Raw genomic sequence first — 26,531 nt, forward strand, 5'->3', positions numbered from 1 at the left:
GGAGCGGGTCGAGCAGGGCTGGTTACAATAGCTTATGAGAATGTTTGAACCCCTCCAAATAGGTGTGAGCCATGTTTGTGCAATATCTTTGCAGAAGGGTAAACAATACTTATGATTGAGCCCTTGAAAAGGCAAAAAGGCCAGGCACAGTTTGTGCAATACCCCTGCAAAAGACAAACAACATTTGTGTTGAGCCCTATGATAAGGGCGACGTTGCTTGTGATATACCCTTGAAAGGATAAAAGCATTTTGCATTTTAGCCCTATGATACAGGCGAGCATTGTGATAAGGCAGAGCATTGTTTGTGCAATAACCCTGTGAATATAAACAATGCTTTACCATGTGAAGGAAGAATAATTTCTTTATTTATCATCAGATTTGTGATGTTGTGAAACGCTTAGAAGCACAAACTTACAAGCAATGAAAGGCAGCTGTGCGAACTTATAAAGCAGAGGCTGGATTGTGTTTGGATGAGATGCCTGATTGAAAGTGTAAACATCTCAAGTCTTCCTGCTAGAACTACCGCTTATGCTTCCATACCTTGCAAAACTTGAGCTGTATTAAATAAATAATTCTGTCATCCTTTACTTACTCTCATGTCGTTCCAAACTCTTTGACTATTTTTTTCATCTGCAGAACATGAAAGGAAAAATTTTAATGAATACCCTAGTCCATCTATTAAGTACAATGGCAACTGACAGTAAATCACTTTAAAGCTTACAAAAACAACCAAAAGTAGTCCACGCGACTCATGCATCATATTCCAAGTCTTCCAAATGCATATTTGGAAGACTTGGTGAGAAACAACCTGAAATGCAGGTAATTTTTCAATGAAAATCTAGACATCAGTTGCATGTTCATGAGTGCATGAGAGAACCTCGTTCTTTTTAGCACTATACAGGTTTGAAACAACATGAGGGTGAGGAAAATATTACATAATTTTTTTATTTAAATCTGTGAACTATTCTTTTATGTTGATTCTCAGGAATTCTTTAGTCAGAGTTTCTGCTTTTAGTGCTTAAAAGTAACTGGCCCCAGATCCAGAGAGCTTTGGTCAAGCCAAAAGGATAAGGATGTAGTTCACCTTCCCAAAAATATCTTTTATCTGAAATTCAGTCACTTTCATATGGTTTTTTTCTGTGGAATACAAGTATATTTTTAACAGTATACACTCATCTCTGTCATACAATTACAGTTCATAGTGACCAAGGCTGTTGCATACCAAAAAGGACAACATTTAAAAACACCATTAAAATAGTCTATACAACTAGTGCACTATATTCCATGTCGTCTGAAGTAATTGGAAAGCTTTAAGTGATGAACAGCCTGATATTCATGTAGTTATTCACCAAAATGTTCCCCTCACAGGAGCTCTCAAATCTCATTCTCCATTCTGGTTATTCAAAACAACATACTGCGTTTTGTTAAAACAGGACCAATGACGGTTGCCCAAAAATGTCAAAAAGGGGTCACATTTGGGGGCCTGGGTAGCTCAGTGAGTATTGACGTTGACGTCACGAGTTCGAATCCAGGGCATGCTGAGTGACTCTAGCCAGGCCTCCTAAGCAACCAAATTGGCCTGGTTGCTAGGGAGGGTAGAGTCACATAGGTAACCTTCTTGTCGTCGCAATTAGTGGTTCTCGCTCTCAATGAGACTTGTGGTCAATTGTGCGTGGATCGCAGAGATAGCATGAGCTTCCACATGCTGTGAGTCTCCGCGGTGTCATGCACAGCGAGCCACGTGATAAGATGCACGGATTGACTGTCTCAGGAGCAGAGGCAACTGAGATTCCTCCTCCGCCAATCGGATTGAGGTGAATAACCTCACCACCGCGAGAACCTAGAACATACTAAGTAGTGGGAATTGGGCATTCCAAATTGGGAGAAAAGAGGATAAAATGTTTTTTGTTTTAAATGGTGTCACATTTGAATTGAACGCAAACTACTTATTAAAAAAAATTTTCTCCCCCTTTCTCCCCAATTTGGAATGCCCAATTTCCAATGTGCTCTAAGTCCTTGTGGTGGCATAGTGACTCGCATCAATCCAGGTGGCAGAGGACGAATCTCAGTTCTCCCCGAATTTGAGACCGTTAATCTTATCACGTGGCTTGAGCGTGTCACTGCAGAGTCATAGCGCATGTGAAGGCTTCACGCAATTCTCCATGGCATCCATGCTCAACTCATCACGTGCCTCACCGAGAGCGATTACACATTATAGTGACCAGGAGGAGGCTTCCCCATGTGACTATAGCCTCCTTAGCAACCAGGCCAATATTGTTGCTTTGGAGACCTGGCTGAAGTCACTCAGCACGCCCTGGATTCGAACTCACAACTCCAGGGGTGGTAGTTAGCGTCTTTACTCGCTGAGCTACCCAGGCCCCCGAATGCAAACTAATTTTAAATTTGTAAGCTCAGGCAGAGGGGAAGGGAACAAAAATTGTGGTCTAAATGTTTAAACATCAACATATGACATTGGAAAGACAAAGAGAAAATAACAATAATATTTTGGGGGGGTGATCCATTCCTTCAAATCGGTTTATGTAAATGTGAATCTGATTAGAAGTGAAGTGTGACAGTTAGTTATTTAGGTTTTAGATGGGCATATGTAAAATGTTGACCCAGTAACCAGTACACACGTCACATGCTGTAATGCATTTTCTCTCTGTTCCCCTCTTCCCAGGAAAGATTATCTTCCCTGTATGTAGTAAATACACTTGATGGCTGTGTTGGATAGCTTAACTGTTGCATTGCCAGGAACTCAATCTGAGTGCACAAGAAATACATCTGGAAAACATCTGTTGAATTCTATCTAAGAACAAACTAGAATTTTACCACATACATTACTCTTGTCATATATTCACACATTCTTTGTTTTGTTTTTATTTTTATTTTGAGCAACACATATTCTTTATAATCCAGCCTGATCGGAAATAGGAAATTCCTTCTCTATCATTTAATCGGTATTATGACAGCTAACAGACACAATGCTATCCGTTCCTCTCTTACTTACGTAATGCCTGGAGTCTTTTTACCAGACTCCAAAACACACACGCACACACACACACACACACAGCGCTTTCTCTTTCTCTGTGAATTCTGATCTGAAAGCATTCTTCCCATTTCTCTCTCACACTCTGTCACATTTTATCTCCTCTGACACACTATCTGACTCCAACCAGAGAACAGAAGCTGAGGTGCAGGAAAGAAAAGCCAGATAAAACTGTTTATTTATTGACAGTAATCCACATTCTGTGCTTTTTGTCCATTACACCAAATTGCTCACAGACTCTCTAAGCATCTGAAGCATCAATCCATTGACTGCATAAATAATAAAAAAATTAAACCTCTTTAATTTATTCATTAAAATAAAAAGGGCAAATCTTCTGTGACTTTAGGGTCCAAATCCAGCACTTATTGCATTATTGGGGAAACCTGGGGCTAGCTGATACAGGGAAACTGTGGGCTATATTTCAGTAACTACAGTGTGTTGAGTCAGAAGTTCAGTTGCACAAATGCTTGTTTTCCATGTCGATGTATGTTGGTTTTAAACATCTAGTTTAAAATTGTCTAAAAAATAATAATAATAATATTTTGGGAATTCTATCCTCCAAACTGAAATTCCAATATCATATTTTTGTTATAGCTCAGGGGAGAAAACAGCTCAAATCTTGTTACAGACAAGTACAAAGACATTAGTCAGTGCAGTTCATAGGATCAGTGTCCAAAACACCATTGAATTGTCTGGATCATCCATAATTCCAATGAAAAGCTGGAAAGGACTAAGATTTGATCTACAATTGCTTGATGGTGGCACTATGATGTCCCGGAAGTAGGCCTGTTGAGGAACTCCTGAATGTCTCTGTTAAGCTGCTCATTGCGCATGAGAGCTTCGTCCCTGCTGCGCTCAGCGTTGCGCAGTAAGATTTCAAATGCAGCTTTACAGCGTCGCTCTGCCTCAAGTGCTGCCTGGAGCTCAGCTACTGTAGCACTCAGCTCTCTGTTCTTCTGCTGGATACTGAAGGTTCACAAAGACAAATATGCACCATTTAGTTAAATAAATGAATAAATATAAATATGTTAATGTCATTGCATTAGATAACAAAATATCTTATAATATAGTTTTTTATTTTCTCCCCAATTATAATGACCACGAGGAGGTTAACCCAACTTGACTATACCCACCCTAACAACCGGGCCAATTGGTTGCTTAGGAAACCTGACTGGACTCACTCAGCATGCACCACACCTGGAACTTACAAACTAAATTATCTTAAATATCTCATCTTTACACTTCAAGCTAAACATTTCACAAAACTGGTTGTCAGTTCTGGATGTTAAACTTGTATCATTTGCATTTACATTAGCGGAACATGTCCATGTTTAATGTGATGAACTATGAATGTGATGGATATTCTGCTAGGGCACCTGCGTGAACTTGAGGGAAGCTGACTGTACATCCACTTAAAATCACCTTTTACACTTCCTCGTGCTTGACGCATGCGCAGAGCTCTGTACATGCATTATATGCACAATATCATATCTCCATCAAACTCACCGTCATGCCATCCAAAATGTGTGACTGTCTTTCTTCTGCAGAACACAAATTAAGATTTTTATAATACTATTAAAGCTCTGTAGGTCCATACAATGCAAGTGAATGGTGGCTTGAAGTTTGAATCTCCAAAAATCACATAAGTCAGTATAAAAGTCCATATCCATAAGACTCCAGTGGTTAAATCCTTATCTTCAGAAGCGATATAATAGGTGTGATTGAGAAACAGATCAATATTTAAGTTCTTTTTTTTATACTAGAAATCTCCATTTTCACTTTAATTTTCACATGCATTCGTCGTGCATATCGCCACCTACTGGTCGGGGCTCGTCAAAGGTGGAGATTTATAAAACTGACTTAAATATTGATCTGTTCCTCACCCACATCTATTATATCGCTTCAGAATATATGGATTTAACCTTTGAGGTCTAATGGATTACTTTTATTCTGCCTTTACGTGATTTTTTTAGATTTACTTACATTGTATGGACCTAAAGATCTGAAATATTCTTCAGAAAATCTTTGTTTGTGTTCTGCAGAAGAAAGAAAGTCATACACATCTGGTACTGCATGAGGGTGGGTAAATGGTGAGAGAATTTTCATTTTTGGGTGAACTATCCTTTTAAAAATGTATTAATTTCATTGCATTAAGCAAAATGTAACAAGCACCCAACCAAGTGTATTGTTTGCAAAAGGTTACAATAAACTAAATCACTAGATTTGAACATTTTCTGAAGAAAATGTGAGTGGTTGCGATGGTGTGAGGGGTGTTCTGGGAGGTTGCTAAGGCATTGCTATGTGGTCGCTAGGGTGCTCTTAGTGATGGTTAGCACACTATTATACTATTACTAAGGTGTTCTGAGTTACTAGAGCATTAGTAGGTGGTTGCTAAGTGATTGCTCAACCCCATGTCTAGGCTTGGGTCACTCCAATATTAATCTATGGGATTTTCCCACCCATTTTATCGATCACCACGACTGCAATTGTGATCACTTAGAAAAGTAATATTCTCTTCAACAAGCCTAAAATAAGTTAAATTCTGAAATGTATTACTTGTTCAATTCACTAGGAATAGCAATAGTGCTGCTGAGCTTAAAAAGCACAACTAATTACAGTATAGTGTGATTAATCAACAGAGGTAAGTTATTTTGGGCCATACCTATTGATAAGGTGCGTTGTGTCTGCGTTTTTCTGCTGGCTTGCATTGCTTTGCTGTAGGACGGTTCCACTTTCAAGTTCTGCTGGCTTCTCTCTGCCCAAACTCAGTGCACTCACCTCTTTGGTCAGTCTAGGTTTGGGCATGGGAACTGTACTCTGTGTCTGTTCTTTTGGAGAATCTGTTTCTTTGACAACATCATTACATGTTTTATCCAAGCCTGTGTCCTCCTTTTCATTTTCCTCTTCCACTTTTTCATTTTCACTTTTCTGCCCTCCAGAAAAAAGTGTCACTTTCTGGAGGTCAAGTATTTTAAAAATGTCCTCTGAGAGTGTCTTCTCATCACTCTCGTTGAAGCTTTCCTGGAACTTGCTCCAGTGATCCCAAGTCGGCTCTCTGCCTTTTGTCCCCACTGCCGGACAGCCCAAGCTGGGTAGAGTTTGAGTTCGCTTTCTGGGGCTGCCGGTCCATGTGTCCAACACAGGGGAAATTGGAGAGGAAGGAGAGATAGGTGCCTCCTCTGACCCTACTTCAGATGGCCACACGTCCCTCCTCTCAGCCTCAGGTGTGTCTACGTCCTCCTCCTCAGGAGACTCGGACAGAGAAGACACCTCACACTTTGAAAGACCAAATATAACCAAATTCACCAGTTGACCAAATTCAAGTTGATCACAAGACCACATACAGACGTGAGAGTGCACATCATATCAACAAAACCAAGCAGCCATTGGCTCAGAGGATCAATTGGATGCATGATAAGCTACAATAAGCTAGTAAGCTGAAGTAATAAGCTTCAAGCATTATAATTTTCTAACCCAAAATGATAAGTCATATTTGATCTCACTCATTAATAATTGCATACAAGTGTTCTTAGGGTTGTTGCGTTACCAAAGTTTCAGTAGTCGGTACCAATCCCAGCAAAATGTCCTAGTTCTCGATACCAATTTCAATACCACAGCAAAAATATGCTACTGAACACAATCCTTCAAGAGTTTCTAAATTAAGAATGCATTTTTTAAAGGAATCTTTCATCCAAAAATTAAAATTCTCTCATCATTTCCACATCCTCATGCCATCCCAGATGTGTACGACTTTCTTTCTTCTGCTGAACTCAAAGATTTTTAGAAAAAACATTTTGGTCCTCTCTTGGCTCTCTGTTAATCTTTACAATGCAAGTGAATGGTGGCCAGAATTGTGAAAGTCCAAAAAAGCAAATAAAGGCAGCATAAACATACTACAGTGGTTAAATCCATATCTTCAGATGCCAAATGATAGGTGTGGGTGAGAAACAGTAATATTTAAGTCCTTTTTTTTACTATAAATTCTCCTCACTTCCCAGTAGGTGGTGATATGCATGAAGAATGCAAGCGGGCAACAACAAAAGAAGAAGAATGGAAGTGAAAGTGGAGATTTATAGAACAAAAAATATTAAAAATGTATCTGTGTTTCACCCACACCTATGATATCGCAACAGAAGACATGGATTTAGCCACTGGAATCGTATGGATTACTATTATGCCGTTTTATGTGGTTTTTGGACCTTCGAAGTTCTGGCCACCATTCACTTGCATTGTATGGACCTACAGAGCTGAGATACTCTTCTAATACTCTTCTGTTTGTGTTCAGCAGAAGAAAGAAAGTCATACACACCTGGAATGGATTGAGGATGAGAAAATCATGAGAGAATTTACATTTTTGGGTGAAGTCCTGTTTCCCATTTTATTTTTATTTTTTTATTTTTTTAAATTCCATGTTTTAAAGTTTAATTTCATCATCAAAATAGTTTCTAATCAACAAATTAAAATAGAACAATTACTTTTCAACATACAATAGCATTTGTTTTACCAGATTTTTATTTGGCACAACAGCACTCTTGCTTGTGATATATTGCTTAATTTTTATTATCAGTATTATTCATAAACATTATTACAGTAAAAATTAGATTTTCCGATACAGTTGTAATATATGTCTGTCACAATTTCAGATGTCTAACTTTTATTTTGAATCAAGCTTTTATTTTGATGTGAGCTTTTATTTTGACATATGTCTTCACACCTCCAGATAAGCAGTTCATGGCACATTGTGATCATTAAAATCCAGATGCTTTGATTGAATTATATAAATATATAATCTACATGTGCTGTGCGCTTCGTGTTTCACAGTGGATGAGTCCTCTGCTCTGTCATCTCATACTGTACAACACACATGGCACGGTCGGCTTCACACATTCACTATAAAGCACCGCAGCTCATGCAGACTAAGATTGCAGTCTTTCGCGCTTTAATAATCACACTAGAACATATCACAATTTTAATTTGATTAATTGTGCATACATTTTTCCCCAAGTATGTCAAATTACTGTGTGAGTATTTGGAAGCCGTTGTGTGTCAGTCGGACAAAGTGCAGGTATCGAATTGAGTCTGTACTACCGGTACTGCAGAAACACTGGTTTCGTGACATCTTTTTTATTTTACTATTGACTTAGAACCGAAGTACCACTACATTTATTTATTTTATTTGTATATTTATCCACTTTTCTCCCAATTTGGAATGCCCAATTCCCACTACTTAGTAGGTCCTTGTGGTGGTGTGGTTACTCACCTCAATCTGGGTGGCAGAAGACAAGTCTCAGTTGCCTCTGAGACAGTCAATCTGCGCATCTTATCACGTGGCTCCTTGTGCATGGCAGCGCAGAGACACCGCATGTGAAGGCTCATGCTACCCTCTGCGATCCATGCACAACTTACCATGTGCCCCATTGAGAGCGAGAACCACTAATCACGACCATGAGGAGGTTACCCCATGTGACTCTCCCCTCCCTAGCAACCGGGCCAATTTGTTTGCTTAGGAGACCTGGCTGAACTTTTGCACTAGTGACTCCAGGGGTGGTATTCAGCGTCAATACTCGCTGAGCTACCCAAGCCCCCAGTACCACTACTTTTAAAATCCCTAGTGGAAAGAAAAGGTTCTCACAGAATTTATGTAAACACATCAATTTGTTTTCGACCTTCCTCTAATGTTGATGAATCCAGATTTTATTTTGAAAGAGGGAGCATGTGACTGCAGTTAGTAATTAGCATAATACATGCCCAATCCATTTCCACCTATGGGCTTTCTGCACACTTGTATTATTTTTGTTACTCTGAAATAAATAAGACTTGTAAGGTCACTTTGTTGTTCAGTTGCTAAGAATGATCTATATACAGAGTACTTACAAATTTCGTTTTAGCACATTACAATGAGGCCACTAGGAATCAGTGATTTTTACATACGTGATGGTTTTAAATTTTATAGTAAATTCTGAAAAGTTGTAAGCTCAAATATATGGATAAATCATGATTTTTGCATGAAAATATTCACACACAGGTTTTACACACAAAGTGAATTTGACCCATTGTCTTCATCCTCACACAAGTGCATTTACAAAAACAAATAAAATAACTGTATATCTGTAAACAGCTCTGTTTATAAATGTTGTGATCTGTACCTCAGCAGACTCCCAGCCCACAAAACTACGAGGGTTGCTGGTCTTCTTACTCTTGTTTTTCTTGCTGGGGGGAGGAGACGGCATCACATCTTTGGAAAGTGGGAAGAGCAGCTCGTGGTGTCTGATCATCACTGTCATTACCTTCTGTATCATGGGAGTTCCTGTGTGGGTGTCAGAACACTGGTCTTTACCGCTAAAATGAGTTAACCAATGCCAAACTTGATATCTTATTCTTACTCATACTTTAGCTCAGAGTATCTCAGTTAAAGCTTGCATGAAATATTTGACAATTGCACTTTTCTTTCCTGTGTTCATGCATTTCTTTTTGGTCCAGTATATATATATAAAAAAAATGTTTTTTGTTGCTTTACCTTTGTTTAAGGTTTGTTATAGACAATACCTTAAATGTATGACACACCACCAAACCATGATTTGTTTCTTGCTAGTTAAGTGTCTGTGGCATGTGGTATTAAGGGTGGGGTGGGGTGGGGTGGGGGGGAGATTCTCAATCTAGAAAGCATTTTATTGGACAAAAAATTTGTATACAACCCCAAGCAGGAGATGATGTCAGTAGATTTTTGGTGCCTATTTTTGTGAGAAGAGAAAGACTGTACATTTTAAATGTGTATATTTGCTAAAGGTTTATTTTGTCAACTTTTAGGGGAGCATTAGCATATCAATGGACTCAAATCTAACAAATATGGACTTAAAGCCACAAAACCCCAATTCTGATTTCATGGAGTCCTAAGAGTATATTATTTCTTAAGTATAGTATTATACTGTATGTAAGATATAATGTTTTATCTATTTTACTCAACAATATAACTGACCTTTCATCATACTGATGGCGTCCTCCACTTGCGGTTTAAATAGGTTCACTCCCATCACTGTGGCCAGATTTTCAACACTCATTTTATTAACTTTTGAATTCTGCTGAACCTCAAAAAGGAATCTGCAATAACAAATGATGTACCAGCATCAGTATTCCACTTACATGTACATGAATTCATTTAGCAGATGCTTTTGTAAGAAGACTTACAAAATGAGGAAGAATACAACATCTTAAAGAGATAGTTCACCCAAAAAATGTAAATTCTCTCATCATTTACTCACGCTTATGCCATCCCAGACGTATATGACTTTTTTTCTTCAGCTGAACACAAATATTTTTAGAAGAAAATTTCAGCTCTGTAGGTCCATACAATGCAAGTGAATGGTGGCAAGAATTTTGAAGGCCCAAAAAGCACATAAAGGCAGCTTGAAAGTAACACACATGACTCCACATGTTAAATCCATATCTTCAGAAGTGATATGATAGGTGTGGGTGAAAAACAGATCAATATTTAAATCCTTTTTTACTATAAATTCTCCTCCCTGCTCAGTAGGTTGTTATATGCATGAAAAATGCAAATCAGCAAAAGCAAAAGAAGAAGAATGTGAAAGTGAAAATGGAGATTTATAATATTGACCTGTTTTATCTTATTGCTTCTGAAGATATGGATTTACCCACTGGAGTCTTATGGATTATTTTTAAGCTGCCTTTATGTGCTTTTTGGACCTTCAAAGTTCTGGCCACCATTCACTTGCATTGTATGGACCTACAGAGCTGAGATATTCTTATAAAAATCTTAATTTGTGTTCAGCAGTAGAAAGAAATACATACACAACTGGGATGGCATGAGGGTGAGTAAATGAGGGAATTTACATTTTTGGATGAACTATACCCCTAAGGAGAGAGTAACATGAAAAGTGCTGTATTAAAAAGTTTCAACTGTATCAGAAAAGTACTAGCCAAGAATGCAACAAGAATTTATTTTTTTGTTTTGGTTTTTGTAGGGTCAAGTGCTCCTGAAAAAGCAGTTTTCACTTAATAGTCTTTTTTGGTGTCTGTTTAATTATTATAATTAATGAATTCATGTGTATTCATTTATGTGCTGACACATACCTGCAGATGTAACTTAAGAGGTTGTAGTTCACTTTTGGCAGAAGGCTGATCTGTTTCTCCAGTTTTTCTTTGCCCTGTGATTGATCAGATTGTTATTAACAAACAGTCATTGATTCATTGCTCATCTGATATTGCATTTGTGAATGTGGTTTGGTTCTCACTGCTGCAGTGGCGGCATCCAGCACCAGGGTGCTGTCAAGGAAGTCCTGATACTGGGTCCAGGGTACAACAGGCTCAGGAAGCTCTCTGAGGTACAACTTAAGTAATGACCCCACCGTGTGGACATCTGTGTCGCTGCAGGCAAAAAGTGCAGAGTGTACTGTAAACATCACAGTCAGTCACTGCAGTCATTTTCTAATAATCTTGACTCAATCAAGTATTAGGATTTTGAGAGTAAAGACAGTAGTATGTGAAATGGTTACGTGCACGAGTGACTGTGTTGAGTAATGGCAAGATCTCTTGCAAGCATGACAGGATGTGGCTCAGCCACAGATTATCGATGTGCACCAGGTTCCTCTGAAATAGTGTGCTTTTGTGCGTGGATGTTTGTGTGTGTCTCTGTCTCTCTCTCTCTCTTCTCACACACACACTGTCTCTCTCTCACTCTTGTTCAAAATTTCTGGGTAAAACATTTTACCTATGCTACTTCCTCAAAAGGCTGTGAAATCTTTAGCTCTGTGTTTCACCATAAATGGTCATGCACAGTGTGTTTATCCACTTTTTATCTGTAGCAAACCTTCAGTATTCCCACATTCTTTGAAGTACCTTGGAGTACAGTACAGGTAAATACCATGGTACATGAATATAGTGATCATTTAGTTGAATGGTGTATATCAAAGTAGCATCTAATACCATTATTTTACTGTTACATTACATCACAGTACATTTTGTAAAGGGTGTAAATTGCTCAAGGGATCAAGTCAGTTATTTTTGGGCTGGGATGTCTTGGATCTAGAATTAAACCTGTATTCTGGTTTTCTACGCCAAAGCCTTAACATCACCAACTCAGTACTGTTTCTAATACTGTTTCTCAGATGTTAACAGTTACCTGGGGAATGAAGGCCTCTCTCCAGCATCAAAGGCCTCCCTGAACTGCTTCACCTGGTTGTCCTGACCTGGCAGGCGAAAGATTCCCTCTTCATGTAGACCGTGCTCTCTGATAAATTCTGCACACTTCTCCACCAGAATGGGCACCAGACGAGACCCAAATTTCTTCTCATACACCATGATGTCTGAAAGACTCTTTCCAAATACTTTGGAAAGAGGAGAACAAATATTTAGTAAATTGCAGGCCCATAGGAGTAGAACATAAAAATATTCAGTCCATAACTTTAGTTCTGATCACTCTTGTAAAATGACTGTTGGTTATACATACAATAAAGTGAGACAAACATCAAGCTAAATAGATAGTAAGACAGACAGACAGACTGAATGAAGGCCAGAGTCTTGGCCGTTGTTGTTGTTTTTGTTTTGCTTTTTGTTTTTTACACTTACTCAAACAGTAAGTACTACAACCAGATCGGAAATAACCGATCATGTTTTTTACTGTTTAATTACAAATATCGAACACAGCTATTTGAACATTTCATCAGTGTGGGATTTGTCTGAGTTTTGATTTTCCGCTGTACGGAAAACTATTTCAGATCAGTTCCAAAAGTTATGGCGTCCTGATTCAAAACAATCTGGAGGTCTGTACCATCTTTGATGGATGTATATTGAAAGCTCTAGGAGGAGTTACAACTGATCCTTTCGGTCTTGGTTTAGGAATTAAAAAATAAATAAAAAAAACTATGACTGTATAATAACAGTATGTTTACTTTTTCAAGCCAACATAAATAATCATATACAATAGATAATACTAATGGATTCTCTGTTTGTTGGCATAAAAACAGATTTGCTAATTCAGCTGTTTTACTAACTTGTTATTTAATAGTAAACATATTACAAGAAGAATCACCCAGTAACCTGGGGTTAATTGGCAATAATGGCAATAGTTTAAGGATCAACCCTTGCAGGGTTTGAACCTAGACTAGAACCTTTTGGTTAAGAGCCTGAGTCTGTTTGAACAATTTGTACAACACCCCATATAAAAAAGAATGAGGGTGCATATTCAGATAGAAAATCCTGAATCTGCCCATAAACCTTATCAAGACAATTTTACAATTTGTTTGTATGACAAAAATATATACCATGATTCGACCGTGATCCAATGGCTTTGCGGATTGAGCGCACCCACTCTTCCATCTCGCTTTGACTTGTCGCCATGAGAACGTAGATATCACGTTCCCGATCTGAACAGCTATCTGCAGCATCAGGGACACAACAACTGACTGATTTGACCATGACTTTCAACATTTAGGATACAGAAAATGAACACAATTTAATTGAATGTATGAATTCTATAGCTCTGTATAACCATTCAAAGTATTCAGATCACAGTCAAAGCACAATGCACACAGTTAGTATAGGTCACATACACTCATTGAGCACTTTACTGGGAACATCTGTACACCTCCTTATTTATGTGATTATCTAATCAGCCAATCCTGTGGCAGAAGTGCAATGCATAAAATCATTCAGATACAGGGCAGGAGCTTCAGTTTATATTCACATCAACCATCTGAATGGGGAAAATTTTATCTTAGTTATTTAGACCATGGCATAACTGTTGGTGCCAGATGGGCTGGCCTGAGTATTTCTGTAACTGCTGATCTCCTGGGATTTTCACGCACAACGGTCTCTAGAGTTTACTCAGAATGGTGCCAAAAACAAAAAAACATCCAGTGAGCGGCAGTTCTGCGGACAGAAATGCCTTGTTGATGAGAGAGGTCAACAGAGAATGGCTAGACTGGTTTGAGCTGACAGAAAGGCTACGATAACAGATAACCACTCTGTACAATTGTAGTGAGCTGAATAGCATCTCAGAATGCATAACACGTTGAACTTTGAGGCAGATGGGCTACACCAGCAGAAGACCATGTTGGGCAACATAGTATAGTAATCCTAATGAAGTGTTCATTGAATGTAGTTGTGATATGATCAATATGACATGGGAAAATAAAAGACTTACCTGGGATAATCTCAAACAGGAATTTATCATCCGCATTTGATGGCAGCTCATTAACTTGGCATGAGAATAAAGGGATGGTCCCCTGAGAACAGAATGAGGAGGGAATATTTACAGTCCTGTACAGTTAAAGCTGAATAGTTAATAAATATCTCAAAGTAGACCATTAGAAAATATTGCAAACATTTGGATAAATGCATTAGTGTCATTTTGGCTCTTTAAGTCATTAGTGTTGAAAGTTAAAAGGCGATTTTTGTTTTAATTATAAAACACATTGTTTTCTCTTATCCCAGTTTAATATGCAGAGACAACTATAAGTAAGCCATTGGTAGGCTGATTTTCCCCAAGAAGTGTAAACTGTGGCTCTGTGGCACTTTCAAATCATTGCTCCCAACCAGCCTGACACAGCAACATTAGCTCAACCATAGCATGAGTTTGGAGTGGGACTACAGTATCCACAGTATCCATTGCCCCAAACAATGTCTGATAGAGGAGCGTTCTGCAATCTCATTTGGTGATGCAAGTAGCACAGAAATTACATACTTCATCTTTAATACAATTTGGCCATACTTCAGAAATATTTGACTGATAGGACAAGCAATAACTGACAGAATAAAATGCAACGCGTGTGATAAAAAGTGCCAGGTCAAAAAAACACACATGTAAACATAAAAGTGTCAAAGGTGCTGTACACGATTTTAGCAGTTCTGGAACTTCCACATGATTGAGCTGTTAAATTAGACACACCCCTTCTTTCCAAAACACCGTCCTCCAAAGATAGCATAGAGACCGTCAACAAAGAGTTGAGCAGTTTTTCTTCTCATTGTTGTCAAAAACAACAGTAGCAAAATATCTGACAACAGTTATGAATCTGAATATGACATAAAACCTTCATGTTCATTTTCAAAATGCAAAATGATTGACAGGCAGAAAGCACATCCAAGTATTCTGATTGGTTGATCAAAAAATATGTCTGTGGCTCATGGTCATATTTTTGATGGCTGTTTACACAGTCTAGTGCTGTCACAGAGACCTGTGAGATATTTCAGGACACTTATTTTAGTGATATCTTTCAAGGAGAAGGACATTTATTTGCATATTATTCCATAAAAAAGTAACTTATAGCACCTTTAAGTTATAAACAGGCAAATGTACACAGAAAAGAAGCAAAACAAAAATCGTTAATGTGCATAAAAACATCAAGACCTTTTCGTAGTATTTGTGATCAGTCTCCTACCTGGACTGCACTCTCTCTATCATCCTTATGGTATGTAAGGACATTTCCTCTCAACACAAAGAAGCGCAGCTGCCAGTTCTTCACGATGGATCTCTGCTTCTTTAGCCAGCCTCTCTTCAGAGGTTTAATGCCTGTGTGAGTGGACCCAGGGCTTCCTTCCCCTGGCATAACACTCTTGGAGCGGGCTGAGTGGAAACCAATAACAGGCACAAAATGAGACAGAAACACACATAAGAATCAGAGACTGTAAACGTGACGCTTGTTCAAAATGAAATTGCCTGCCTCAGAGCTATTTTAGAAAGTGTGTTTTTATAACACCAAATCATCATGCAAAGTATGGTGTTTTGAGAGGTAAAAACCTAAGCCCAGCAGCTTCCTGCATGACAATGATTGGCTGTGATTGTTCTATTGTCAGAGAAAATGCACTACTGTGACTTCAAGGCAGTCTTGAATCCAAAGGACAGCTTTGTTCGAAACGATATCATGCACATGTGCAAAAGTAGCTTTCTGTGCGGCTGTGCTAACATTTAGGTAAAAGGGTTATTCTGGCATCTTGACTCTTTTCCACAATGTGATTTTAAAACTGAAAAATGTTTATGCTGCCTGTAAGTGATTTTGGGAGCTTGACATGTCTGATCATCATTCCCTTGTATTGTATGGACCTACAGAGCTGAAATATTCTTCTAAACATCTTTGTTTGTGTTCAGCAGAACAAAGTCATACACATTTAGGATGTATGAGGGTGAGTTAATGTTGAATGAATGAAGTGAACTATTCCTTTCAGGAAAAAGTTACCACCATATAGATCTTTGCCCAATAACCTACATGTACAGTAACACTTTTATCAGTGTTTTACCAGCTCACTCAATGTGCATAAGTGTTGTGTGCATGCCTGTTAAGGTTTTACCTGATGAAGTCTCATGCATGGATTTATGGCATTGTCAGGTTTTTTGAACAAGCTGATTTTGTACAGTTATCAGCATGTATGTGCATGTAAATGCATGCATATACTGTAAACATGTTTATTGTTTTGATCTCTTCTAAAACTCTAAAGGAGACACATGCAAAATCACTATGGTTTTCTATGGAGAAACATCTGCAAAGCAGGAGAATTGCCCAAAAGTCTCAATTTTATCTCTATTTATTCTAATTAGTGACTAGGAGAAACAATTAAGGTATCAGACGGATGTCAGTTTGTGATTTTGCTTTCTTACATGATAGCCCAGACCAAAAGGGAGGGTGCGATTAAAGGAGATGAAAGAGGGAGGTAAGAAAATCAAGTTGTCTGTGGGTGGCAGAAAAACAAAAGGATACAAGTATGCTACTTGATTTTTATCTATCACTCACTATAATTGTAATGATGTGTTTCTATCAACATTTATCATACTTTTACTTAAGTCACAAAACACCATATGCACCTTTTATAACAAATGTGCAATAAATACAAATGTAGATAGCAAACAATTATAATTAACTGTATGTTGACAAGTGATGGTGTCAGAGATTGATCAGCTTGGTGCTTAGTTTAAGGGCGTTTTCACACCTGGCAGTTTTCTCCCTTGGTTCGGTTCACTCCGATCCGCACCAAAACAATTGGTCGGAGACCGATTGCAAAGGAACTCTGGAGGGGTTACTAATTTAACTATAATTTAAACGAAAAATGTTAAGTCGACTAGTCTAAAAAGAAACCAGCCTGCAGAAAACAGAAAAAAAAAATTATTTAAAATACTTAACCTACTCAAAATCTGACACTAACTTCCACCTAAAAGGGGCATTTTTTTGAGACACGCTCGCCTTGCATTATGATCACTGTACTTTAAATATAGAACATGACACACATTCACTGAATCAATGATAACGAATATTAAACAGGCATTTTTATTAAAAACAATTGAATGAATAGTGCAGGACCAATAGAGCAACCCAGCCTGTTCTAACATAATTACCACGTATACCACATAAAAGTTACTTAACATTAAACCAGTCAGGACATTGTTGATAGTTTAACCCGTTAAGCAGTTGGCACCTCGTTAAAAGTAGCCTTCTTAATCAGCAGGTTAAAAAATGTCATATCTAGGCTATAACAGTCATTTTCTAGTCTACTTACTCAAACGCATATGTTTTGATGAGCAAAATTAACACGTCGACATGGTCACCTGAGGCGGCTATCCTGCGCTTGAAAAAGCATACACAATGGAAAAACAACAGCCTTCAAGTACGCACAGATTTAAAGAAGCCTCAAATGTGAAAACATCCATAGGGACTTACAAACGTTTGGAAATCTGATTCCCGCACCACCACCGAAGTGATTTCATAACTACTTTACTGAGTTTGCTTGTCTAGCGAGAGGACATTTTCCTGCGTGCAGCAAGTGAGAGCGGGAAGAAGCTCGCGTAGCCTGAGGTGAAATAAAGGCTGTATCTGCTCCAGATATCCTCTTTTTTAAATAATATTTGTATATTTTGAATTCATTATATTTCAAATATGTAACCTTAATATGACAATGATTTAAACGCGAAATTCAAACGTAAATATGTACAAATGCTGATCAGTTTAATGGGGGGAAATATTATCCAACTAGTGTTGACTAGCAGCATCAGAACCGTTTAACTGACTAGTCTCGCACATACATAATCTGTAGATAAGCACTTCTCTATAATTCACCAAATATAGCGTGGATATAGCCTTTTGGCAACTAGACCTATATTATATATAATTGCACGTTTAAAATAGGAGCTTTTTTAAAATATAATTCCTGAGGTAATTTTAGTAAGCTACGATCGTTTCTCTCTTTGGGATAGCGGCAGAACATGTGTAGGATGGCGTTCGACAAATAAAAACGTTTTTACGCATCTTTACTCTGCTGTAAGTGTGTATGTCCGAGAGTGAGAAATCTGTGAGAACAGGCACGTTTAAATTGAGAAATAGGCTAATGCAAAAGCAACTAATGACGGATAAAAATAACCATGATGGAAACTTTACAACTCATGTCCATCGGAGTGATGGATAAATATTTGGAGCACAACTTCTAACGGGCGATGCTCGAAAATTCTCTACAATTTGTAATGGTTGACAAATGTTTTTACAGATACAATCTTAACCGGTATATCAATGGATGAGCTTAATCCTGGAACAGGGAACAAACATGTTTACCAATAAGGGGAAAGCTTGCTCACATGTGACTTTTATTGACATAGTTTTGGTCCGTTTTGAAATTGTTGAAATCTTTTTGAAGTTGCCTTGTGAAAGCAGAACCGAACCAAGAAGATAATGAAACATTGTGACAGTTTAGTCCCCTTTTAGGAACAAAGCAAACGGTCTACAGGTCTGAAAAAGCCCCAATTCACTAGAATTCATTGAGCTGAGAGGAAAGGACAGAAGAGAGAGAACATTCTGGGTAGATAAACAGGAAGTTACTGCCTCATCAGCCACAGGAAGTAGCGTTTTTGAAAGATCCCCACTTAACGTCAGGCTCTTTGGTCTATTTTGAGAACATCTTCCCTGAAGGGGAGCACTGCTCACTGTTCTATCTCCTGGACCGTGGGCCCACACGTAGTGCTCGGCATCAAGCCTCACCCATTTCTATTATCAGGGGAGCTTATATTGTGGGGAAGGGAAGAGTATTGGTTCAAACTCCCCTTGAATTACCAACGAGATCATAGCAGAGATGCAAGAAGCGGTTTACGTCAAGACAAGCTGTTTTGCGTCAGGCTTAAATGTTTGACATTATTGACAAAATATGATTGATCATTCCCATTCAGCTGAGTGCTACGTATACTGCACAGTCCTGCAGATGATTAACTATTTTATTGTTGGGTCTTTGGCTGAGATGAACATTATTTTTTATTTCATGCAGGACTGTGACAGTCTTGTGTCAACTTAAAATCAAAATCGACCCTATTTACTTTTCTAATAATAGCTGCACCCTGTTTGATTGACAGGCAGCGTATGTGTGTGTGTGTGTGTGCTGAACACTCGCATAGTCCGAAAATGCTCGCACTAATGTGCACCTGAACGGTCAAATACATTTAAAAATTCTTTCAAAATGCCAGTCTTAGTGAGGTATTCATGTACCAGAGAGTGATGTCTAAAGTGAACATAAACAGTGGGGGGGAAAAAAGGGGATTTGTATTAAAATATCGGACTTAAATTAGTATAAATATAAGCTAATAGAATGCTGCTGTCTAGTGTATCATTATAATAATCAAACAATCATAACAAGAAAACAAGGAAACACTCACTGATCATAACTGAATAACTTTAGTAGCTTTAAAAAGTATTAATGTGTTATAATCATACAGTAAAGACCAGTAGACGTTTTATGTTGCATTTCATTCTGAATGTTTCACTGAATGCCTGAAACTACTGTTAAAAACTTTTAAAGCTGTTAAAAAGCATTGCATTTTCTTAATTTTTAAACTATGTCTATTCATTGCTGTTTTTATTATTGTTATTTTATTACTGACTGTTTACTAGTCTTGACAAATTGCCTAAGAAATTTAAACCATTCTTCCATAATTCATATTTTGTTATTATTTGTTGTGGTTTTGAAGCTGGTATTGAAATAATTTAGCAAAATCATTGGTTTCAATCATCTTTCATGTAGACATGCCTCTTCCAACTCTCCCACTCCTTACTAGGACTTTGCATGATCGTTCATGAACTCAGAATTTGTAATTACAATATTTCCAACTCCACTTGAAAAGCACATAAGGCCCAATGCTGCCTTCATGTGCTACCGAAATGATCCTGCTTCCCACTTCTGAAGTTGTAATTACGAGTATGTCACGTTCAATTTCTTGGTTGTCAGAAACTTTTATTTTGACACCAGTCACACCACAATACATATTATTTAGTTAGCTTGCTGACGATAATAGAATTTTGGTTGAATACATGCTATTTTCATGCCGTACAAATATTCAACATGCATTAAATGGTTGTTCATAACATAAATTAATATAACCAGCAAGCGCTAACAATTAGCTGTATTTAGAAAAATAAATAAAACTAGGGATGCACTCACCTCGATCGGTATCGGCTCCCATAAGTACGTTTTTAGACGGATCAGGTATCGGTCCGATGAGCCCTATCCAAATCCGATACTGTGTGTTAGTCATGTTCGTTACTGTCAGGGGTGTAAAAAATTTAGTAAAAATACTTGGGTATTATTTTGGGTATTTGTACTTTACCCGAGTGCAATTTAAATGGAATACTGGTTCTTTTACTTAATTACATATCCAAAGAAAAAATATTACTTTTTACTGTACAATTTTATTTAAACTTGAAAAGTACTTATTACATTTTGCAGATCATTTTCTTTCATCTTACCGGCCTGAAGCCGCCTTTTCACTGCATCTGACAAACGACAGATTGACAAATGGCAGAGTGTCGCAAGGCAGCTTTGTGTTGAAATAATAGTGCGACTAGAACGTATGTGACCGTCTGACTGAATGTGATGTATTAATTCAAAACGATATGAGCATGAACTGAGAAACACAAACTTTAAATTATTCTAATTGCCTGCTACTTCTACAGATTGGACAGTTATGAAGTCAAAAACTAGCATTCAAGTTGGAAATACGTTGCAAACTTACCATGTGTAAATATTTGAATGAACATAAAAAGATTCAACAACTAAGACATGGGGGTCAAAATCAAAAGTAACAGTCAGTATCTGGTGTGGCCAACCGTGCTGCATTAAGTACTTTAATGCATCTCCTCCTCATGGACTGCACCAGATTTGGCAGTTCTTGCTGTGAGATGTTACCCCACTCTTCCACAAAGGCCCTGGCAAGTTCCCGGACATTTCTGGGGGGAATGGCCCTAGCCCTCACCCTCTGATCCAAAAGGTTAATTTGAATTGTTTTTATCTTTTTCTATGTCTCAAGTGGCTGGGTGCTCTGACATCGCAATTCGTGAGTGTCTTCTCCCATTCAACGCACATTGCGTGACTTTGGCATCGTTTTTGCTAAATAAAATTATCTGGTTCATTACACGTCCCTATCTCTCTACCTTAAACCTAACGGAAAGGATCAGAAAAAGCAAATGGGACATGAAAAACACAATTTCTGAAGCAACCATGTAATTTTGTTGTGCTTCTATGACACTTTCGGCTCATGCTTCGACTTGCGTACTCTTCAGGACTCGAGCACTGGTACTTTGTATCGCAAATGCAACACTCGATATCTGATCACACTTAAACAAAACTATAGTAAAAGCACTTATATGTTATATGATTGCATTATGTGAGGAACAGAGAGAAAAGAAAGTGTTTATCAACTGACAATTTGCTGTTTTATTTGTGATTTGATTGAAAGTGGATAAAAGTAATTGTTGTGCCTCTAGTGTTCATTCCACCAGGAAATTGCTGTTATGTACAACAGGCCACATAAAAATAATTTTGGAAAATGTTATTTGAATGTCACTGGGGGAGAAATATGACAGTCGTCAGAGACAGTAAAAAGGCAACTTATAAAACAATCAAATTTAAAAACATCCTCTCTCACACAGTCTCCACTCTAGATACTTGGACTAGGGGGCGGACTGGGAAGAGAAATCGGCCCTGCATTTTACATAGAAACTGGCCTAAAAGTGTTGAGCGGGAGGGTTGCTGGCCCAAAAGTTGTGAGGGGGTGGTGGTTGCTGTTGCAGCCCTCTTCAGCCAGCCATAACGAGGCAGCCCATTTCCACCGGGAAAAGTCCTGGTTCTCCCTATGGACAGTCCGCCCCTGCATGGACCTTTAATTGAGTTTTTACTCAGTATCCATACTTTCACTTAAGTAATTTCTGAGTATTTTTTACAACCCTGGTTACTATCAAGCTCCAAAAATGACATAAAAGTACCAAAAAACTCCTTTAAAGTAGTTCATACACTGCAAAAAATGATTTTCTTGACAAGTATTTTTGTCTTGTATTCCTGTCAAATTATCTAAACTTTCTTAAAACACGATTTATTTACTTGTCAAGCAAAATGGGATAAGATATTAAGTCTTGTTTTAAGATAAATCTGACTAAATTTAGTGAACTTTAGACTCAAAACAAGAAAAAAAATCTGCCAATGTGGTAAGCAAAATAAACTTAATTTAAAAGGAAAACAAGTTTATTTTGCTTATCCCATTGGCAGATTTTTTTTCTTGTTTTGAGTCTAAAGTTCACTAAATTTAGTTAGATTTATCTTAAAACAAGACTTAATATCTTATCCCATTTTGCTTGACAAGTAAATAAATCGTGTTTTAAGAAAGTTTAGATAATTTGACAGGAATACAAGACAAAAATACTTGTCTAGAAAATCATTTTTTGCAGTGTATGACTCATGCTTCTTATTCATGCCAAAGACCTGCCATAGCTCTGTGAATCACAAAAGGCTATGTTTAATAAGTAAATATCGTCACCTTCCTAAAATAATGTCCCAAGTAATTTTTTTGAGGTTTTTCAGAAAACACAAAAAACTGAACCAAATGTCATGTGGAGATGATTTAGGCAAAAAAAATATTTTTGTCAAAAAATAACTTAGGACATTATTTTAGGAAGGTGACAATATATAAAATGCATGCGCAGCCTTCACGCGGTGCGCAATATATGAGCGCTACTCATGAACAACATCAGATGTAGATGCTCAATAGATTTAATATTAATAATATGCATTTAAAACGGAACCGGAGGTGCATTTGACCAGAATTTTAATAAGAAGCGAATTAAACTACAGTGAACTTGCCTACAGTACAACAGACACATAGTACAGGACTTCCTGGAGAGTTCAGAATGTCAAAATAAAAGCTTGAGAGTTTAAACATAAAGGTGCATGATTGAGAAATATTACTGTTGTATTTAAATGTTTAAAAGTCAATAATAATAGTAATAATAATAATTTATTATTATTATTTGTTTACAAATTATAATAATATTTTAATTGAATGGGTTCCAAAAAAATAACTGTGAATGAAAAGTGAACCGATATCTTACAACTAAATTGAACAAAAAATAGGTACAAAATGTAAAATGTAAAACATTCGCACAAAAAATAAAAATAAATTGCCTTCTTTTCTACTGAAGACTTGAATACTAGAATTACTGTTAATTTGCTGCTACACTATCTATTAGACTAGTTAATAACAACGTTTTTCTTAATAGCTATACATTTATATTAAAATAATGTGCAGTTAGAGGTTTGAGTTTCTTTACATATTATTGTCGTTCATGTGCAACTTCCGTTTGGAAAACTTGCATTTAAGACAATTCCTATAGCACGTGAAGGTAGCATAATACACTGCACAAAATTATTTTCTTAAAAATGTCCTCTAAAATCAAGACTTCAAATATTGTCGTTTTGCTTCTCAAGTAAATGTATCTTGTTTTAAGGGTTTGTTCACCCTAAAATGAAAATTCTCTCATCGTTTATTTACCCTCATGCCATCCCAGATGTGTATGACTTTCTCTCTCCTGCTGAACACAAACGAAGATATTTAGAAGAATATTTCAGCTCTTTTGGTTCATACAATGTAAGCGAGTGGTGACCAGAACCCCAAAAGCACCAAAAAGGTTATAAAGTCAGCATTAAATAATCCATCAGACTCCGGTGGTTTTACATTTATGTACATCTCCGGTGTCTTCTGAAGAGGTCCAGTTGGTTTTGGGTGAGAACAAACCAAAATGTAACTCCTTTTTCACTTTTCATCTCGACAGCAGTGTCCTTGGTGATCATGATTTCAAGCTCGGTTACACATCCTATAGCGCCATCTACTGCTCTGCTCATGCGTCAAGAACTAGGAAGTTTAATCAAGCTTGATATCATGATCATGCCAAAAGACGGCAATGACAGAGCTGAGATATTCTTCTTAATATTCTAAAAATCTTTGTTTGTGTTTACCAGAAGAAAGAAAGTCATACACATGTCATGAGGGTGAGTAAATGATTAGAGAATTTTCATTTTTGGGTGAATTATCCCATGAAGGATGTTTAGATATTTTTACTGAAAAATAAGACAAAAATACTTTTTAAGAAAACGATTTTTGTAGTTGTCTTACGTAATTTGGTTTGTTAAGTACATTTCTTATTTTAAGGATGTTTAGTAATACTCATGGAAGTAAAATAGGTTTGCGAATAGGTTTCATGTTGACTTAAAAGAATTGATCTGTACTGTACTGTAAGTTACTTTGGTGTCAGCAAAAACACAAGTAACAATACACAAAGAAGCTCTATAAAGCAACGATATTAACTGAACAGCAATCTTGCTGTTGCAACTATAACACTATGCCAATCATTCATTCCGCTCTATATAGAAACACTCCTTCACTTTAAATAGGCCTGTGATGGTCAATTGCAGACTTCTTTGTAGAATACTACTTTAAGTAGAACCAAAGGCATCTCTGGCATACGGCTTCACAATAGGATGATTAACAAATTGGGGCATTTAAAATCTGCTGATAGTTTGAGCCAAAAATGATTGCATGTCTCTCAGAAAGAAGTGATTGTTACAGTGCCTTCCTGCCAGCCACATGTAAAGACTACACATAGAGGAAATCACAAACGTTTTGCATCTCCACCAGATAGTGCACATGATTCAGCTCAGAAACACCACAAATCACCATTAAACTGTCTCTTTTCAAATTTGAATTATGCACATAACATACATATCTGATTAAAGGTATTTGTTAAGACTTTACAATAAGGTTCCATTTTTTAACATTAGATGACAACATTAGTTAAAATGAATAATACATTTAGAGCATTTTTTAATCTTGGTTAATGTTAATTTTAACATATAGTAATTCATTTTTTTTATATATAAAAAGTTAACATTAGTTAATATGTGATGAACTAACATTGAACAATTGTATTTTTTATTAAATAACATTAACAAACATTAATAAATGCTGTTAAAAAAATATTGTTCAATGTAAGTTCATGATACCTAATGCCTTAACTAATGTTAATGATTGGAACCTTACTGTGAAGTGTTACCAGGTATTCTTTATAGCTCTTGACAGGTGTTTGTATATGGCCTTTAGATTGATAAGTCTCATTAAGTCAACTTTCTGTTTTAAAATTAATCTTGTCGCACTGAATATCCAACAATTGTATTAGAAATTCAAGGAACTAAATTTGTGTAATATCTATATAGGTATCAAGTAACGTGTAAATAAGTTATTTTGCCTCAGGTTGAATTCTCTTTCATCAGTCACATATGTCTGTGATGGACCGATACTAAAAGCATCAGCCCATCTGTACTATTATGACCCACACATCACCCACACACACAAACAGAAATCTTTTGATCTGGGCATACCAAATTCCTAAAAATCAGAAAAGAATGTAGCCTTAGGGGTCTCACACACACACACACACACACACACACACACACACACACACATACATACACTGTCACTCACCTATCTTGGCAGTTTCAGCTCTGAAGGTGCTGAAGTCCCAGTTGCGAGGTAGTCTAAGAGACATTTCTTCAAAATTGGAGAAGGTTACACACACACAAACACGCTTGCACACATTCTCTCTTTCACATGTGCTCACACAAACACAAAAACAAAGTGTATTCTAAGAGTTCATTCTTTCCAGTCAGCTCTCTCTTCTTCTCTTTACTTCCTCCTTCCTGATCTGCCTTTTTTCTTTTTCTTTTTTTGACACTTCCAAATCACGTTGTATCTTGCCCCTCCACTCGCCTGCAGCTCAGAGTTTCTATCACCAAACAGTTATTTAGAAACTCTTACATCCAGCATGTTTGTCAGACTGTAGAGTGACAATACAGACAGAGAAGTCAGATGGAAAAGAGCAGCGCCGTCACCCCTTGAACCGTGCACCGAGGAAGTGGAACATTCAAGATGGCCTAGAAAATGATAAGGGAGAGATGGCTTTTCACGCAGGCAAAAATGCAGCCGACAAGTCAATCAAGAGGGCCACGTGTCATAATTTTCTTGAAGAGATGCAGGACCATAGTGTTTCTTTGCTTGCAGAAATGAAAGAGCAATATCTTCTGATCTTAAAATATCAAATGGACAAACACGTACAAAAAATCCAATGTTGTCGTTATAAAACTGGCCAAAATATTTTTTTTTTTTGCATCTGAAATAAAAGGA

The 26,531-nt window shown here is 37.3% G+C and overlaps 1 protein-coding gene across 1 annotated transcript; it reads right to left on the bottom strand.

Moving 5' to 3' along the window:
• Positions 1 to 1,597: 1,597 nt before the first annotated feature.
• LOC127627576 (rho GTPase-activating protein 25-like) lies at positions 1,598 to 26,416 on the bottom strand. Its single transcript, XM_052104019.1, has 11 exons — positions 25,833 to 26,416; positions 15,445 to 15,629; positions 14,211 to 14,292; positions 13,330 to 13,443; positions 12,189 to 12,393; positions 11,302 to 11,434; positions 11,141 to 11,214; positions 10,026 to 10,147; positions 9,196 to 9,356; positions 5,712 to 6,325; positions 1,598 to 4,015 (listed from the first exon to the last, which is right to left on the bottom strand). Exons 1-11 carry the CDS (start codon positions 25,894 to 25,896, stop codon positions 3,814 to 3,816), a joined length of 1,956 nt encoding a protein of 651 aa, XP_051959979.1. The 5' UTR covers positions 25,897 to 26,416; the 3' UTR covers positions 1,598 to 3,813.
• Between the last annotated feature and the right edge of the window lie 115 nt (positions 26,417 to 26,531).

This window comes from Xyrauchen texanus, chromosome 3 (assembly GCF_025860055.1).
Source record: "Xyrauchen texanus isolate HMW12.3.18 chromosome 3, RBS_HiC_50CHRs, whole genome shotgun sequence".
Lineage (NCBI taxonomy): Eukaryota > Metazoa > Chordata > Actinopteri > Cypriniformes > Catostomidae > Xyrauchen > Xyrauchen texanus.

Bases quoted from the DNA above. Each gene is read 5' to 3' on its own strand.
- LOC127627576 (XM_052104019.1), bottom strand. From the start codon at position 25,896: ATGTCTCTTAGACTACCTCGCAACTGGGACTTCAGCACCTTCAGAGCT. The intron at 13,444-14,210 runs GTAAGTCTTTTA...CTGATGCTGCAG, and splicing joins CCTGTTTGAGATTATCCCAG to ATAGCTGTTCAGATCGGGAA. The intron at 4,016-5,711 runs GTATGGCCCAAA...GTGAACCTTCAG, and splicing joins ACAACGCACCTTATCAATAG to TATCCAGCAGAAGAACAGAG.